Source organism: Vidua chalybeata, chromosome 1 (assembly GCF_026979565.1).
Source record: "Vidua chalybeata isolate OUT-0048 chromosome 1, bVidCha1 merged haplotype, whole genome shotgun sequence".
Lineage (NCBI taxonomy): Eukaryota > Metazoa > Chordata > Aves > Passeriformes > Viduidae > Vidua > Vidua chalybeata.
In genome coordinates, this window is record NC_071530.1 from 1,182,063 (window position 1) to 1,200,637 (window position 18,575).

Genomic DNA, 18,575 nt, shown 5'->3' on the forward strand with positions numbered 1-18,575 from the left:
CGCCGTCCTCCCGCCGGTCCGGGGTAGGCCGCGCATCCCCGGCCTTGCGTGATGGCCGCGGCCGGGGCGGGCGCGGGGAGGGCGGGCAGGGAGCGCGGGGAGGGCGGAGAGCGGGCGGCGGGAGCGGCGGGAGCGGCCGCGCCGGGGGTGGCGGGTCGGCTCGGGGGCCGTGTCCCCCCTGCCCCTGCCCGTGTCCCCTTCCCTGTCCCGTCCCTGTCCGGGGGTGCGCGGGGGGAGCCGGGCGGAGCGTGCGGACGTGTCCCGGCCTCCCCGCGGGGCCATTTTTCTGTACCTTCTTTATTATTGTTATTATTAATGCTGTTTTTCCTAGTTACCGAGCCTCGTCTTGCTTTTACCCCTGGAATTCTCTCCCCTCGGGCGGCCCTTGCCCTGACCCCATTTTCTGCCAGGAGGAAGGAGCCAGGGAAGGGGGAGCAGCCTAATGGCCGGGAACTCTGGTTCTCCTTTGGATGGGGAATTTCACCAACCCACCCCCTTGATCCCGCCAGGGCCTCCGGCTTTATCGCCTCTCCTGAGAAGTCACTCCGTCCCTGCTGGGTTTCTCCCCCCACACCCGTTTCCCGCTGGTTCTCAATGCTATTTTTACATTTTTAGACTTCGCTGGCGAAGGATTCAGGGGCTCCATAAACTTTGCCAGCTCTGGGGTGGAAGGAGCAGACATCTGGCACGGAGCACCCTCCAAGCAACGGCCGGATTGGAGGCAAAGCTAAAAATGGTGGTTTTTTTTTGAGCAGGGACAACAGAGCAAACCTTTTTTGAACGAGTTCTGCCCGTGCCCACCTGGAGCAGCTGAGGAACAGCTTCCCCTTGTTGCAGCTGAAACGGTGCCGGTGGCTGAGCCTTCTAAAATTAGTGAGGAATGGAGGATTTCCTTTGGAATCCAGGTTGTGTTTTGGATGGGAGTAAATCCTGGTTTACTTCAGCTTAACCCTGGTGGGATGATCCCTTCCCGGGAGACCCTCTGGGTCCAAAGGACTCTTGTTCACCCCGAGACTTTTAGGCTATTTCAGGTGTTTAACCTTTGTCATTTGGAGCCTGTGGAGGGACCCTCGTGCCCGGGATTGATCTGGCACTTGGAATTTGGTGTCCAGAATTGTCCACGTTGTCTCATGTTGCTGTTTGTTGTCTAAAAATGTCCAGTGGCGCCAGCCTGGGCTGTTGAAAGGAGCTGGAGCGGCTCCTCTAACGACTTTTTAATGGAATTATGGATTAATTGGCCTGATTTTGGGGTTTCCTTGGGGCGGCTGTTGCGTGTTGGGACTCAGAAAGTTTTTGGGAGCTGTCCTGGTGTTTTTAGGGCGGTTGTTTCCCCATCCCCACCTCGAATCCCGGCGTTCCGTTCGTTAGTGGCGTGCCTTAATTTGGATGTGCTTTTCCCAGCATAGAACTTTTACCTGGGGAAAGGGATCGTTTGGGATAATTGGCTGAAGGTTGTTAGGGACGTCTGAGGATCTCTTGGGTGTTTGGGAAGAGTGGAATTCAAACGGAGCCGTGCTGCCTGTGGGATGTTTGTGGCTTCCCCCATTCCGTACCCGCCGCGGGGTGGGATGAGGAGGGGTGTGCAGGGCTGGCTTTTTGGGATGAGCTGCTTTTGTAGCTCGGAACGTTGGGATTGTGCTGCTTGGAGAGGTTTGATCAGAGCCCCGTGAATCCTCAGGCTCAGCTTTACTTTCCCTGGGAATTATTAACTGGATGGTTTGGGTGGGAAGGGGCCCTAAGGATCATCTCATCTCCCCGCTGCCGTGGCAGGGGCACCTTCCACTGTCCCGGGGTGCTCCAAGCCTGGCTTTGGACACTTCCAGGGATGCTGCTGAGCTGGAGCTCCAGGCTGGCTGGAGAAGGTGGATGCTGAGCCGGGAGCTGAACGATGACGCCTCCGTGCCGATGGCTTTTACTGGAATTTTCCTGTAGGAAAGGAACTCTGGCTCGCTTTTACCTCGTGGGTGTCTCTCCGTGTCCGCTTGTGAACCAGAGCTCACGTTCCTGGGAACGTCGGTGTCCAGCAGAACCAGGTCTCCTTGACTTTTTGGATGCTTAAATTTGGGCCGACCCAATTCCCAGAGCTCAGAGCTGCCACCACATTCCACATGGAGCTTCTCCATGGAGTTGCCCACGCTGGCCTGGACCTGCTTAGAATCCCAGACTGGTTTGGGTTGGAAGGGATCTCCAAGCCCATCCAGTGCCACCCCTGCCATGGCAGGGACACCTCCCACTGTCCCAGGCTGCTCCAAGCCCTGTCCAGCCTGGCCTTGGGCACTTCCAGGGATCCAGGAGCAGCCACAGCTTCTCTGGACAAGCTGTTCCTGATGGACATGGATGGATGTTTGTATCCTGCTGTGAGCAGCAGCTACTCCATCTCTTGGTGCTGCTGTTTCCTGGAAGAAGATTCCAAGATCATCCCCAGGAACCTCTTGGACCAGTGACACCTCCATGACAGGGCAGAATTCAGACTCCAAGGATTTCTTTTCCTCATGCCCTTCTGTCATCATGGAAACTCCATTTATCCATCTGCTTCTGGAGACCTCCCCAACAGGAATTCTGCTCCCTTTTGGGGGAAGAAGCTTTTCCAGCCATCCCGGTGATCCTGGTGGGGCTTGGTGGGTGGTTTGGAGGGTTGGGATTTAGGATCAGACTATGGAATATTCTGAGGGTTTTGTTAACGTGACCCGATACGGATTCAGACAGTTTGGAACTCCAGGTTTTTGGCTGTGGCTGTTCCCAAGATTTTTTTTTTTTTTTGATGTTCATTGGATGTGTAGAGTCTCCCAGGCTGTTCCCTGTTGGTGTCACTTTGGGGTGGTTTTTCCTGGGAATCTGGATTCTGTTTTCTGCTTTTCCCTAAGGAACACCATCCATAAGGTTGGTTCCCTTGGCACAAGCTCCTGGCAAAAGTGCTGTGGTTAAACACCCACATTTGGGCCCTGGAGCACGTTCCAATCCACCTGGGAGATGCTGAGCGGAGGGAAAGGCTGAGTTTCCCACCTGCATTTCCCTTGGAATGCTCCTCCCCTTTATTAAGGAGATTAATGATGGTCTGTGGGATGGGGAGAGGAAAGGGAGAAACTTGACTCTCGCTGCCTGAGAGTATCCATGGATTTTCCAGCTTTAATGTGTCTGGAAAGTTGGAGTATTTAAGGAAAATTCACTTTATGTGTTTGGCTTTGGGAGCCTGAATGGGGAATTTGGGATCCTGACCGGGGACATTTCCAGGAATGGGGCAGCTGGAGCTTCTTGGGGCAGCCTGTTCCCAGATGTGCTGATGGAATTTTCAATATGATTTGTTTGGATATTTAGAAGGGAAGAGAGGATTTATCAGCACCTGTTTTTAATGGGCATTTTTCCTTCCAGAACTTTAGAACTCCTTGAGGAAAAATCTTGAGGATGTCCAAATGTGGCTCTGGTTGATGGAGTGTTGGTAGAACAGGTTATTTTCTTTTTCCTTGATTTTTTTTTTTTTTCTCCTGACTTTCCCCATTTTTTGGAGGTAAACTTCCCTAAAAATGCTCTATCCCTGCAGCTACACCTCTCCTTCAGTTTTTTGGGATCCACTCCAGAGGCTACAATCCCTGGGAATGATGTGGAGCTGGACCTAAAATTCAGGAGAATATGAGCCAGGAGTCAAAATTTGATCCCAAAATATTGATGTGAGGAAGAGGCTGGATCAGGAAGGAGCTGGAGCTCCTTGTGGAGTCTCATTTCCAGTGGATTCCCTCTGGATTGCTCCAAGATTTTACAGCTTCCCCAGCATCTTTGTAATTCTCTTTTCCCTTTCCTGTTTGAAATGCACCAGTGGAAATTTTCCAGCTCGAAATCCAAAGTGTGTCATTCCCAGGTAGCAGGAAATAATCATAATTCCCAGCTTCTTGCAGCTGGAAATCCAACAGGAAAAATCTCCAGAGCCTGGTGCTTGGTGTTTGCCTGCACAACCCATTCCCAGTTTGGAATTTTATGGCAAATTTCTGGTGTAAAGGAGCATGAAAGGGATTTATTCTCTCCTGTGGAATTGAGAGCAATTCCCAAGGTGTCCCTGCTCCTGCTGGGCAAAATCCCAGGACATTAAACTTCAGCTATAATTAGGTAAGAAATAAATCCTTGGAGAATTTCTATTTATTTCTATATATTTCCATCTATTTTTATTTATTTCTATCAAAGGAGTGACTCTGAGCTCAGCCAGGGCCTTGCAATGTTCTGTTTCATATTTTTTGGGTTGCAGGTTGCAGCTGCTCCCCTTTGGAGTGGGATTTTAGGGTCACCTCATGATTGGGAATTGCCTTCCTGTTAAGTTTGGGATGAGTTTGGGCTCGGAATGGGATATTTGGGCCTTTGGTCTGGTGAATTTTGGGAATATTTGGTGATGCACGTGTGTGAATTAGGAGGTGGTGACACTAAAATTTCATGGTTTTGCCTCGGTGTGGATCTTGGGATGGAGGGGACAGGATGGCTTCTTTTTTTTGGGGCTGTTGGGAATGGGTGCCACGTATCCATCTGTGTCCCAAAGAGAGAATTCCTTGTTTTCCAGGCATTTTGGGAGACAAAGGTGCCGTGCAGTGCCTGGGGGGGGTGATGTCATTCAGGCTCCATAAGATCCCGCTTGGAATTTGCTGCCCCATTCAGGGAAAATCCCCTGGGATGGGGATACCTGATAGGCCAGGGAGGTGATGGAGGGCTGGAAATCCCTGGATTTTCTGGGAAAGCAGCAAGTGCTGGATGCTGGGGGCCATTCCTAAATCCTCCCCCTCTGAGGGAGGGGCTTTGCTGCTCTGAGGAGTTTTTTCCCTGATTCTTAGCACAAATCCCAGATTCTTTGCTCAGCTCAGGTGGAGCCTCAGCACCTCTGCATGCCCAGGTGCTGGGAATGAATCCCAAATCCTGGGAATGAATCCTCATCCTTGGGAATGAATCCCTGTCTCAGTCCCTGGTAGCAACAATTGTAAGTAAACTGGGATTTTCCTGATGATTTGTTTTATTTTAAAATCCCAAAATGCCTCAAGGTTTCAGGTTCCAGGACTTCCTCCCGAAATCTTTTTCCTGCTCAAACCTATTTTAACTTAAATTGAGGAGTTTACAAAGAGCAACTTAAAAAAAGCAACTTAATCATAGGAACTTTATCTGGGCACAGATTATTTTGGGATTTGAGCAAAATGATAAAAACTGGGGGTTTTTATTCCCTCCTATTCCCACTGATTCCATTTTCAGTCCTGGAAGTGGCTTTGTGCTGGTAGGGGAAATGTTTTGGTGGTGGAACTGAGCCTGAGCTTTAAATCTAGCCTAACTTTGGCTTTAGGACAGTTTTAATTCTAATTAGGAATTGTTAATAAGGGAGGAAAATCCGGAGTGAAATGATGCCCTTGGCTGCTCTGATCCCACACCTGTGTCCAAAGTTTCTATGGAATTTTAGATGTAATGTGGATTTGGGGGTTCTTTGTACAGCTGGGTTTTAATGTGGATTTGGGTGAGGGTTTTTTTTTTTGTTTTTTTGTACAGCTGGGTTTTAATGTGGATTTTGGGGTTTTTTGGGGTTTTTTTTTTGCACAGTTGGGTTTTAATGTGGATTTGGGGGTTCTTTGTACAGCTGGGTTTTAATGTGGATTTGGGGGCTCTTGGTGCCATTCCCACCTGTCCATCCCTCCCGTGCTATTCCACAGGGAGAGATCCATGGGAAGGTGCTGAGCTGCATTTGTGGGTGGATCCAGGCCCATCCTTCCCCCTGCACCCTGCATGGACTCAGGGATGTGCCCAGATTTCGGGATTTAAGTTGGGAAAATGCGCTTCCAGTTCCCTTTTCCCTTTTTGTGGGGCTTTTCCTTGGAAGGCTCTTTGTCCCCCAGGAGGGATTTGGGGCAGGGATTACCTGGGAAGTGAGCCCGTGGCCATGTGATTTATGGGAAGGTGCTGACTCCCAGAGCTGCTCCTGGAATCTCCTTCCCTGCTCCCAGAGGAGGAGGGGAAAGTTTTCCAAGAGCCATGCTTTGAATTCCAGTGGGGATTTGTGCCTCTATTTTGGGTCCCATCCCACTTCCACCCCCATCCTCATCCTCACCCTTCCATCCTCCTCCTCTCCCTCCCTGTGCCAGGTGAATCCCTTTCCCATCCTCCATGGGAGCAGCTTTGCTTTTCCTGATTCCTGTCAGGATTTCAAGTGGAATTTCTTCCTTAGGTGTGCCCTGAGCAAGAAAGGGAAGAGCAGGATTTGGGGGGAGTTTGGGAATTTTCAGGCAGCTGGGAGAAGGAGCAGAGAAACTGGATATTTTTTTTTCTTTACTGGATTTTTTTCCTGAAGCACATCTTGACTTCTCTGAAATCCTAGAATTATTCCATAATTCCATTATGGAATAAGTCCTAGATAAATTATGGAATAATTAATACATGAAGTCACTCAACCCCTCCTCATTTTTATAAATGAAAGGATAAATCCCTATTTTCAATATATTTGTCTCCTTCTTTCCCTGGAATATCTAGTCCTCCCTGCTCTTTCCTATTCCAGCACAGGAGAAATGGTGTCACTTCCCTTGCTCCAGACCCTCAGTGGGAATGTCTAAACCAGGAATTGGGAAGTTTGCATTTTGGGAAGCAGGAGAGCTGGGTTTGGGGATTTTGGGAGTTACCTGGACCTCATTTCCCAGGAAACTCAGCTTCCACCTCCTGGTTAAGTAAGATTTTTTTCCAGGGATTTTCCCTCCTCACGTGAGTGCTTTTGCCTTTCCACTCTCCATGGATTTTTTGGGAAGGAGCAGGATTGCCTGTTACCTCGCCAGCTCTTTTCCTGCCTGTCCCTTCTCCATTTGCAGTGTGGTGTTTTTGGGAGCAGGGACACGTTGGGATATTAAAAGCCCAGTGCTCTGCACAAAAGCCTTCCCAGGAATTCCTCCCAATATTCCTTTAGTATTCCATTAAACACAGCTGCACTTCTGTCCTTGTTTTTTATCCCACCTTAGGGATTCATAAACAGAGGAGCAAAGGCACTTGAGGCCTGGGAGTGTTCCAGCAAATCCTTCCCGTGGAGGATGGAAATAAATTTGAGGGGAAATCTGGGATAGGTATGTGGAAGGAGTTTCTGGCTGTGGGGGGAGTGAGTTTTCCCAGAGAAACTGTGGATGTTCCATCCCTGGAGGTGTCCAAGGGCTGGGAATAGCCTGGGATAGTGGAAGGAGCTCGTGGCAGGGCTGGGAATGGGATGAGCTTTGGGGTCCCTTCCATTCTGGGATTCTGGGATTCTGTGAATGAGAGCAGCAGCAAAGAGGGAATTTCCTCCCTGGCTTCCAGGGAATTGCAGTCCCAGCAGGAACCCAATGGTAAAGCCCACCTGGATAACTCCTTTTGGGCTTCAGGATCCCGTTGGGATTCCAAATTTCCAGCTGAGGTGTTGGTTTGGTTTGTTGCCTTCCAGTTTCCTGCTGTGGATGAGGGTGATGATCCATGGAATTCCAGCTGCATCCAGGATATTTCAGGCTAACCCAGCCTGAACAAAACAGGTTAAATCCCAATTTCCTGAGCTGAGCTTGCCTTTCTTTGGACATTGTGGTGGCTTTCAGATGGATCTCTGTGAATTCCTGAGCTGAATTCCTGCTGGGAATGGGCCTTTTCAGCTCCCAGGGCTGTTAGGCTGCTGATACTTAGATAAGAAAAGCCTCAAGCTTCCAGATTTTCCTCTTTTAAAGGGAAGAAAAGAAAAAAAACCTCAGGATTTAGGGGAGATGAGGCTCCTGAAGTTTTGTCTTTTAGACTTTAGAAGCCTGAGGGCATTTTTGGGCTCCTTTTGCATAAGGAAAACCAGGATAAAATCCCAATTATTGTGTGGGTTGCACTTAAAAAAAGAGAAAGATCTCCTTCAGCTCAACCTGTTGAAGTACCAAGAAATGCTGGAGCTGCTGAACCCTGGAATTAAAATAAAATTTTACTTTTTATCACCATTCCTGTGGCAAAATTGGGATGTTTCCATCAGGAGAGAAGCTGATAAAGTTTAAATAGAAAAAGTTTTTGTCAAAATGTGTGTAAGGTCCAAATATATGTAAGGAAAACTCCATGTAAGGAGTTTTGGTGGAAATGTGGCCTCAGATAAATAATTTTGGTTGAAATGTGGGTCCATATTAAAAAAAATATGGAAATGTGACCCATGTAAAGAATTTGATATAAATGTGGTTCTGTAGCCTTAGAAAAGCTTTTCCTGGGATTTGTTTGATGCTTAATTTTTTTTTTTTTTTTAACAAAATTAGCGCATCAGGCTGCTGGAAACAGATCAAAGGTGGTGAAGCTTCCTGGTGGTGGGGTCATTTCTTTTTTGTTCTTTGGTTGATTTTGTGGTTCTTTAGGTTATTTTTAAAATTTATTCAGCACTTCTCAGAGTGTTCAGTTTTATTTTGGGTTTCACCAACTCTTGTCTCCTGACTTTCCCAGGAAGGAGCCACAAAAGTGCAGGAATTCCACGTTCACTTTGATCCCCGTTTTATTTTTGGTGCCTGCAGGGAGCAAGGTGCAGCTGAGGGAATTGTTCCAAACCTGTGGAGCTGGAAAAGTGCTGGAAAAGCCCTGGGTTATGTGTTGGGATGGATCCTGAGCTTGGAGCAGGGGGATTTTATGTAACTTCATCCCAGCGTGGGAGGAATTTGGCACAAGGTTCCTGAGGGAACGGCAGCGCCTTCCCTGATTTTGGAATTCTATTTTTATGTTTTTGTTGTTTTCTTATTTTATTTGGGGAGAAGGAAGAGGCTGGAAAGGAAATGGGATTCATAACCCTGCTTTTAGGAAGGTCAACACCTTTTATTTTAATTGATGGAATCTCAGAATCCCAAATGGTTTGGGTTGGAATGGGATCATCCTGTCCCACCCAGGGACACCTTCCACTATCCCAGGTTGCTCCAAGCCCTGTCCAGCCTGGCCTTGGACACTTCCACCTGTTTCCTCTCTTTTTCCTGCGGTCATTTTCTGGGATTTGAAGGATCCCGACTCTCTTTTCTCCTTATCGTTAATTATCCTTGTTAATAATTATAAATACGAAATTTAATTACCTCTCTCCCAATATACAGCTGATTAAAGGTGGGTTTTTGTGTATAAAGACAGTTATTTTTGCCTTAGAACCCTCAGCTTCAACCTGGTGGTTGTAATTCTCTGCTGCATCTGCTTAGGAAGTCTGGAAAATCTTCCTGGAATCACTGAGGTTGGGAAAGACCCTTAAACCACCAAATGCAAAGTTTTTTGTTGAGTGTTGACCTCACAAAACCTCAAACCCAAACCACGTGACGCTTCCTGAAAGTCCCAAACTCCTCTTTTGGTGATCCTGAAATTGAAAGCTCCTTTTAGGCCTTAATTCCAGTCTTGGAGAGCTCCTGAATCTGTGGGAATTCCTGCCTTGCCCTGGCCCCATTGAATCCCGTCCGTGCCCTCAGGCCGGAACTCCCGGCTCGGGTTTCCTCGATGGATTCAAACCCTGTTGGCGCTGCTCTGGGAATAATTTATGGTCTTTTAATGAGCTGGATCAATTGGATGGGAGCCTTTGGAGGGGCAGGAGAATATTCCTGAGGGGAAAGTTCTTCCCAGCACTTCCCTTCGCTCCCAGTTCCCAAGCTGGTGAAGGTTTCAGTGGGGACGTGGGTGGTTCTTGTGCCGTCACCGCGTCCGCGTTGCTCTGAAACGAAAATTCTGAGTTTTTCTTCCAGAATTGGGTATTTCTCATTGAGCTGATGCTTGAGGTGGAATCTGTGAACTTTTCTGTGGGAAATCTTTGGCTTTGTCACCACAAAGGTGCTGAATAAAAGCTGGTAAAGTGTAGGAATTCCAGCTCTGAGCTGTGTTGGAGCGCTGGAGAGGAGTTTTGGGATCTCTGGTAGATCCATGACAGAGGAAGTGTTGATGTCTTGGCTGAGGTGTGTTGGTAGGGCCAAGAAATTCCCTGACACTCTCCAAGGAATTGAGCAAAGCAAGGAGAGGGAGTTGTGTTCCTGTTCCTTCTCCTTCCCGGCGGAGAAACGACTTCGCTGTGGGATCGGAGCAGAAAACTTGGGAAGAGTGGGAAATTGGGAAAACCCAACTTTCCTGTTGGCTCAGCATGGAGAATGATCCTAATTAATTCATTTTCACGCTGCCAAAATAGGGATTAATTATGCAAATAGCCAGGGCAGATACACAGCAGTCAGGCCTTTGTTAATATCTTTAATTTCTGTCAATGAGAGGCAGAAACTTTCAGTTATTCAGGAAAGTATTCAAATGGAAAGAATCCCAAATCCACCTTTTCCAGTCACATTTTTGAGGGTTTTATTCCTGCAGCATATTGGAATAACTGGAGACAGCACCAAGCCAGCAGTTCTCTCCAAAAAGGTTTGCTCTGTCCTAATCCATGCGGGATTTTCCAGGGAATTTTGGAGCCTCCCAACTGTGCCGTGCTCCCCTCAGAGCTGGGTTTGTGTCCAGGTGCTGTCGGTGTTTCCCTCACTCCATGTCCCACGTCCATCCCGTTCCAAATCCAGATGTCCAATGTTCCATTTCTTGTTCCTACCTGCTGTTCACACTTTCTTTTCCTGTTTTTTTTTTTTTTTTTCCATGTTTCCCCGGCTGGATTGCAATAGAGAAGAAGAAAATGAGGTGAGTAAAACCAATTCCAATGTTCCTGGGTCTCCTGTGAGCCCAGCTGGGTTGGTTTGACTGAGGCATTCCATTAATCCAGAGCCACTGAGGGGCTGGATAAAGCAAATGGATGCTTTTCTGGGATTCCTCTGGTTAAATTTGGGAATGAGGGGCAGTAATTCTCAAATTTGGGAATGAAGGGCAGTAATTCTCATTAAATTTGGGAATGGGGGCCAGTAATTCTCATTAAATTTGGGAAGGAAGGGCAGTAATTCCAGTACCACTTGTGCCACAGGCACACGAGAAGTGATGGCACAGCTTGGTGTGGGTTGGTGCTGATTATTTAAAGACTTAATTTGTAAAAATAATGAGTTTTGCTGCCTGTGACTCAATGAATTTATTGGGAAAAGAGAAAACTTGGAGGCCTGGGATAGATTTTAATCTCCTGGCTTTGGAATGAGGGCTGTTAATCATTTTGGATGTGCTTTTTTTTTTTTTTTTTCCCATTTTGAGTAATGTTCCCTTTCTGTAAAACAGGAGAGGAAGGAGAATTCCTCTTCTCCCGAGGAGCTTTTCAGTAATTCCCACCTATTATATTTACCAAGTTACCTGTGGAGTGTGTTTCAAATTCTGGGAATTGTGTTTTGTTCAATTTGCTGTTATGTAAGGGAAAAAAAAGTCCCTGGAAGGGTGAACAGATGAGGGGAAATATCCTGGAATGTGTCAGCTCTCCTGAATTAGCTGTGGGAAGGGGAGGAATGGAAATGTGGCAGCTCTTTTTTGCCTGTGGATCCCACATTTGAGAAAAGGTGGATCTATCCAAGCCCCCTTATTCCCGTTATTTCAGAGGTGTTGTGCTTGAAATTAGAAGGATTTTGATCAAAACATTGACATTCAAAATAATGGCACCAAAGTTGTAGCAAGAAGGAAAACTCTGAAATGCTGATTCCCTGCATTTCCAGTATTTTTACCTATATATTTATTAATTTATTATTTATAGTTGATATGATTAAAAAATCCTATCCCTGATAAGAATTTGGTTTCAGACCTGTGGAGATCCTTCAGGGTATGGTTGGAGAGGAACCTGCTCCCTCCACTTGTCCCAAGTTGGAGTAAAAAAATTGTGCATTTCTGGTTGTAAGAATAATAATAATTGATCCAGGAATCTCCCAAAATGCTGTTCCCTCACTCTTCAGGAGGCTGAACTCCTACAGGAGGGTGGTCTCAGTAGCGTTCATTTTGTCCTTCATTCTTCCATGAATTAATGTGGATGAATCCTGGGATCACTTTTGATGTGTGGATTCTCTGGAAGACAGGGATGGCATTTTCAGCAGGACTTTGTGGAGATGGTTGTGAGTTGTGGTGAGAGGAGCCCATTTCAGAGCTGGAGATTCCTTTTTTTCCAAAGTCAATGTTTTGGGTTCCCTTTTAGCCATGAAACTCCTTTAAGATCATCCCTGAAATGTCCCCTCATAAAAACCACAGATTTCAAGGAAATGCTTTTGGGTTTTGCTCCCAGTTTTCCCACAGTTAAGGGAATTTTCTGCTGCAGATCCAGAGGGATGCTGGGTTGGGTCACCAGGACAAGTCATGGATAGACCATTAACAGATGCTCACAATGAAACCCCCAATGTGTTGAAAAAGAGGAGTTTTTGGAATATGTGATGTCCCAGGGTGCAGAAAAAACAGGATTTCCAAACCACCAATGTCTCATTTAATCATTTACTGTGGTGCCTTGATCCTGGGCAGCTCCACGTTGTTTTCCATGAGTTAAAGGATAACAAAATCCTTAATAATTCACAGGGGGCTGCAAGAAACTGCTGCTCCTGCCAAAAATGTGCTCATGGCACAGCTACAGCAGCAAAACCTGGCTCTGGACAATTTGGAAATTACTCTTTCCATTGGAATTAGGGTTAAGACAAAAAATGTAATTTCCAGAGCAGCTGTGGCTGCCCCTGGATCCCTGGAAGTGTCCAAGGCCAGGCTGGACAGGGCTTGGAGCAACCTGGGATAGTGGAAGGTGTCCCTGTCCATGGCAGGATTGAAGTAGGAGAATCCTGAGGGTCCCTTCAACCCAAACCATTCGGGAATTCCATGATTCTGATGCAATTTGGATTTTTGGAGACAGGTACTGTTGACAACAAAGCCCTTTTCCCACTTTATCTTCTCCAGGATTTTATTCCTGGGACACAGGTGAGTTTTAAGATTTAAAATAGAGGAAGAAATGCTCAAATGGGTGAATACAGGGTGCTGTGTGCTCTGAAAATTCCTGGGTTTGGGCTTCCAAGGTGCTGAGCGAGCTCCTGGGCAGGAGGCAGCCAGAAGCTCCTGGTGGGCAGGATGTGGAGCTTGGAACAGTTGGTCGATCCAGAGGTGATGGAGTCATCATGCACCACTGGGTCCTGATGGGAATTCTTGGGGAGTTGTTCATTAATGCTGGTCTAGGCCTGAGCCTGGGAACTTACAGGAATTAGTGATGACCAGGACAAGGCTGTTGGGGGGAGGTGGGAAAGGATGGGCTTTATATTCCTGCTGTAATTGTTGTTGCTCTGGTTTATGCTGGGACCGAATTCCAGAATCCCAAAATGATTTAGGTGGGAAGGGGCTCTCAGGATCATCCAGTGCCACCCCTTGGATGGGCAGGGACACCTTCCACTGTCCCAGGCTGCTCCAAGCCCCAATGTCCAACCTGGCCTGGGACACTTCCAGGGATCCAGGGGCCCACCCTGCTAGCCAGGAATTCCCAATTTCCAATCTCCCATCCATCCCTGCCCTCTGGCAGTGGGAGCCATTCCCTGTGTCCTGTCCCCAGTCCCTCTCCAGCTCTCCTGGAGCCCCTTTAGGCCCTGCAAGGGGCTCTGAGCTCTCCCTGCTGCCTTCTCCGGTACTGGAAAGCTGCATCCAGGTGGATTCACATAAACAAATGCACTTCAAGCTTAAAACTCAGGATCTTTTGTAGCCTGGGACCACAGAAACAGCATAAAAAAGCAGAATTTTGCCCTCAATTAACTTTATAAGCTGAACTCTCTTTTTTAAAAAAATAGGAGTTAAATGATAAAAGGACTTTGAGCTTGGTCATTAGTAAGTCAGATAAAAAGCCTCAGCCCAAACCTCAGAGGAGGCTTAGTTTCGAGCTGGAAAAGTCTGAGGAATTGATTTTTTCAGGACAGGGCTAGGCAATAAAGACAGACCTAGGGTATGCATTTCTCTTTTATCATCATGAAAAATTCACCAGGTGAAAGAAAATGCTGTAGAACTGAGTTCAAACCCCCCAAAATCCAATTCCTCCCATCTGCATCTTCTTTTTCTTCCACAGGGCAAACCTGAAACGGTGCCGAGAGCCGGTTTTATCAAAGGCCCCGTGTTCAAAGGCGTCGCCTCGAGCCGCTTTTTGCCCAAAGGCACCAAAACCAAGGTTAACCTTGAGGAGCAGGGAAGACAAAAAGTGTCTTTCAGCTTTAGTTTAACCAAGAAAACTTTACCCAATCGATTCCTGACTGCTCTGGGAAATGAGAAACAAAATGAAACTCCCACCCCTCCAGCGGTTCCCCTTCCGACTGATTTTAACCCCAAAAATAAACTGGACCTGGGGGACGCCGCCAGTTCAGCCGAGGAATCTTCGCCCCCAAAACCGAAGGTAGAATTGGGGAAGATTCATTTTAAAAAACATTTACTGAACGTCACGGCAAAGCCACCCCCAGCTCCGGTGGCACCGGTAACGGAACCGGTGGCCTTGGCCGTGGATTTCCCCCCCACGCCGCCGCCTCCCCCGCCACCGCCGCCACCGCCGGCGTCACCGATGCCGGTTCCTGGAGCCGCGGCCCCGCTGGCGACGCCGATGCCGGCGCTGCTGCTGTCGCCGCCCGGCGAAGCCGAAGCCCCCGTGCCGAGGGAGCCGAGCCAGGCGCTGCCCAGGGAGGCCTTGGAGCCGGACGCCAAGCAGGATCCGGCGTCGCGCGGCTCAGAGGAACGCGTGGCTCAACCTGCGCCCGAGCAGCCAGAGAGAACCCCGCCGAAGGAAGATTCCCATATTGGGAAGGAGGATGAGGTTTCCGACGGCTCAAAGGGTGCTCCCGTGTGCTCCCGGAGGCAGGGGGCCAAGAGGAAGTTCTCCCAGTCGGACGGCGCGCTGCAGGGCTCCGAGTCCGACGAGGATTCCGTGAGGACCTCCTCCAGCCAGCGGTCGCACGAGCAGAAGATCTCCAGCACGGAAAAGGAGAGAGATGCCAGACGGAGCTCCACGTCCCTCCGGGGTGATGACCTGGGCAAGTCCTCGTCGCGCTCCAGGTCGGACAGGGATGAGAAGTACTCGAGCTATTCCAAATCGGAGAGAGACTCGTGGTACTCGTCCTCCCGCTCCCGCTCTGACAGAGAGAGGAGGCGGAGCCGGTCTCATTCCCGATCCCGCTCCGATCGCAGCTCCCGAACCAGCTCCTCCTACTCGAGGTCGGAGCGCTCGCATTACTACGACTCCGACCGCCGGTACCACCGGAGCTCCCCGTACCGGGAACGGTCGCGCTATTCCCGGTCGTACGCGGACAGCCGGGCGCGGGAGAGCTCGGACTCGGAGGATGAGTACAGGAGGACACATTCCAGGTCCAGTGACTCCAGGCGTACGTCCTCCCATTCCTCCTCCTCCTACAGAGACTCGCGATCCTCTTACTCCAAGTCGGACAGGGACAGCAAAGTGGAGTCGTCTCACGCCGACGTGGACAGGCGAGGGAGGTCGTCTTCAAAAGCGGATCGAGATTCCAAAAGGACTTCTGAAAGTGAAGTATCCAAAAGGTGCTCTCCCCTTGATGAACTGGGCTATCGGAAGGGGACATCCCATTCCAAGCCCGACAGTAATGTGAATTCCTCCCGCTATAAATCCACCCCTTCCAAGGCCCCCGCACCAAAGCCTGATAAATTTAAGAGTTCTTTCTGTTGTACAGAATCGATCGAAGAAATCAAGTCCAAGTCTAATTCTCTAGATTTAGAGACCTCTTGTGTAAAGAACAATGAGATCAGGGTGTCCAGTGTGAAAAAGTTGGAAAGGGAAAAGACACTTTCTCCGTTAAATCAGTTCAACGATTCTCCCGCTTTGCCAAAGGCCGATGAGTCCAAGGCAGGCTTGGCAAACTCAAAATCTGAGGAACTTGCAGCAAATGAAGGCCATGACAGTGTTAAGGAGCAAGAAACATTCTTAAAGGCGAAGCACGATCCCTTAAGAACGTGTTTCCCCATGGAATCGAGCGTGAACGGCTCCCCGGAGGGTCAGGATGAGGGTCTGGCAACTTCCAGTGCCTGCAAAGCAGAGGATGTTGCTGCGTCCTCTGACCACGGCCCGGGTCGGTCGGAAGCATCGCCTGCCGTCGAGACCAGCCCGTCATATCCGTTGCCATCCAATGGGTTTGAGAGCATGGATGTGTCTGAGGAGCAAGAGCTGGATGATTCCCGGGTCCAGTCCAGCGAGTGCAGCAGCCTGTTCCAGGAAGCGGAGGCTCCGGAGCCGCAGCAGCCGGAGGAAGCCGCCCCTCTCCCTGCCGTGAATGTAGATCCCACTAACGCTGTCCTTAAGAAGTTGGATGAGGAGGTGACTCACGCTCCCTGTGACAAAACCAAAGAACCTGTTTTTTGCTACATTTCTGATGATGCCACCCCTGGTTTGTACCACTCGGAAGTGGAAATCGAAGCGGAACCTGCGGATTTGAAAGTGACATCCGAGACTTTCCTGGACGTGCAGGTGGAGCCGCAGACGGTGACGTGCGATTACGAGAGCACGGAGGATTCCCATTCCAAGTCTGCCGGGGAGGATGAACACGGCCATCCTTCCCATAAAATCAGCCTGGCAGTGGAAAGCTCGAGTAGGGATTCCTCCCAGGATGGCTGTTCCCAGAGGCTCCAGTCGGATCATCCCATGCTGGAGGAAAGTGTCTCTTCCAAATGGGACGTGCCCCCGCTGGGTGTGTGCCAGGAGCCACTCCAGCATTCGGAAGCCGAAGAGATGCTGGAGTTGGATGCTCAGCACGTTGATCTTGGCTCAGCAAAAGGCAAGTTGTCCTTCCAGAATGAACATTCCTACTATTCGGAAGTGCCGCTGGAGCACCGCAGCAGAGAGGTCGTGGAAGAAAGTGCTGTTTCCACTGAGGGAGCTGAGCTGGATGAGCTGAGGGTTCAGTGTCCCGGCGTATCTGCCGAGAGGGATGAGGGAAGCGAGCCCTTGGTGGCCTCGGCTTTTCCAGACACTTTGTATCCCTCCTCCGATGTCATTGTCACGGCAGACGACACGGAGACGGTGACCCAAGCCCCAACGTGTGACAGCAGTGGCAACGACTTGGAATTCATTCCTGCTGGCCACGACGATTACTCCGACACGGGGGACAGCAACAGCGAGGGGGGCAGCGAGGACAGTGACACGGAGGACTCGGATTCCGATGACGGGACGCCGCGGAAGAAGCTCCAGTCAGTTGTGGTGGTTCCCAAGAACTCCACCATAGCCATGGAGGAGAGCAGCCCGGGCTCCTCCCGGAGCACCCGGCGCTTCTCCGACCACTGGGATGATGAGCGCCCCGAGCCCAGCAGGCCCTACTATGAGGAGAGGTCAGAAAATATGGGGAGTAAAGGTGCTCCCCAGGTGGAGAGCAGGTGTTCTCCCAGAGGGATGGAGAAGAGTCCGGCAACCTCCACGGAGCTGAGCAGGAAGGAGCTGGAGGAGCTGCGGGCGGATCCGTGCCAGGCCCAGAGCGATGGCGTGGACAGCACGAGCCAGGCGGACCTCACGGCCGATTGCCACGGCAAAGCCGGCACGGAGGAGAGGATGGGGCTGCCGGACGTGGTGGCCATGGGAAGGCCCATGGGCCGGCCGGAGGAGCAGCCCTTCTGCGTCCCGGAGAGTTTGGAAAGCACCGACACATCCCGGCACCACATGAGCTCTTCCAAGCCCGACAGTCGGCAAGGGCAGGGCGGGCTGAACCAGTCGGGCCTCGGAGACTACTCCAGGCTGGATGGTTTCCGTGCCCCGGAGGAGATGGGTGCCGTGGGCTGGGACTTCTCCCAGCCGGAGAAGCCCAGCAGCACCTACCAGCAGCCGGACAGCAGCTTTGGGATGTACTCAGGCTACGTTTACCAGCCGGGCCCGGGAGCCTATCCCAGCTCCCAGAGCTACTGGCAAGGCAACGGTTACTGGGATGCGAGGGCCGCCAGCAGAGCCTCCGTGGTCAACTACGAACGCATCCAAGGGCAGGTGCCGGACTCCCTCACGGAAGACCACGAGGAGTATGAAGAGGACGAGCGCTGGGATGAGGAGTGCAAGCCCCGCTTTCCCAGCCCCTCTGGAAAATCCCAGGTGCCCGGGCAGAAGGAAAAGGGCTCGGTGCAGGCGCACGAGATCAGCAGCAATTCCACCAAGGAGCCGGTGCCGGGCGGGGAGAAGAAGGACGAGGCGAAAGCTTTGGATAAAAACGACGTGAAGGAACGAGGCCCACCGAAGAAAAGGCGGCCGGACTTGGAGAGCGACTCGGAGAGCGACGGCGACTCCGGGGAGAAGAGGAAAGGGAAGCTGGAGGGGGAGCAGGTGGAGCCGGCGCCGCAGGATTCCTCCATGGTGGGCAGGTTATGCATCATGGATGATTTCAGAGACCCCCAGCGCTGGAAGGAGTTTGCCAAGCAGGGGAAGATGCCCTGTTACTTCGACCTCATCGAGGAGAACGTCTACTTGACAGAGAGGTAACTGCTGCTTCATCCTTGTTTTAATTCCTGGAGCGAGTTTGGGATTTAGCTTCCGTGTGGTTCCAGGGTGCTTGGGGGTTTTATGGCCGAATTGGCATCCTTTGGAGGAAGGGGCAGGGATGATGCATTCCCCACATTTGGCAAAGCCACCCCGGGCTCTCTTCTCCTAAAGGGAAAGGCCCAGTTTGGCCCAGACAGTCCCAAGTGCTGAGAAGAGTTGGAAAATGGGAGGATCAGAGGGCAAGGTTGATTTATGTATACCCTTTTTTATAGCTTTACCAGATCCT

The 18,575-nt window shown here is 50.2% G+C and overlaps 1 protein-coding gene across 1 annotated transcript in view; it reads left to right on the forward strand.

The window, feature by feature from the left end:
- The first annotated feature begins 51 nt into the window (after nt 1–51).
- SETD2 (SET domain containing 2, histone lysine methyltransferase) overlaps nt 52–18,575 on the forward strand; it is a 52,093-nt gene continuing 33,569 nt past the window's right edge. The window contains exons 1-2 of the mRNA XM_053952601.1: nt 52–147; nt 13,895–18,285. Of these exons, the coding sequence (XP_053808576.1) occupies nt 52–147; nt 13,895–18,285 (4,487 nt within the window). The remainder of the gene's footprint in view (nt 148–13,894; nt 18,286–18,575) is intronic.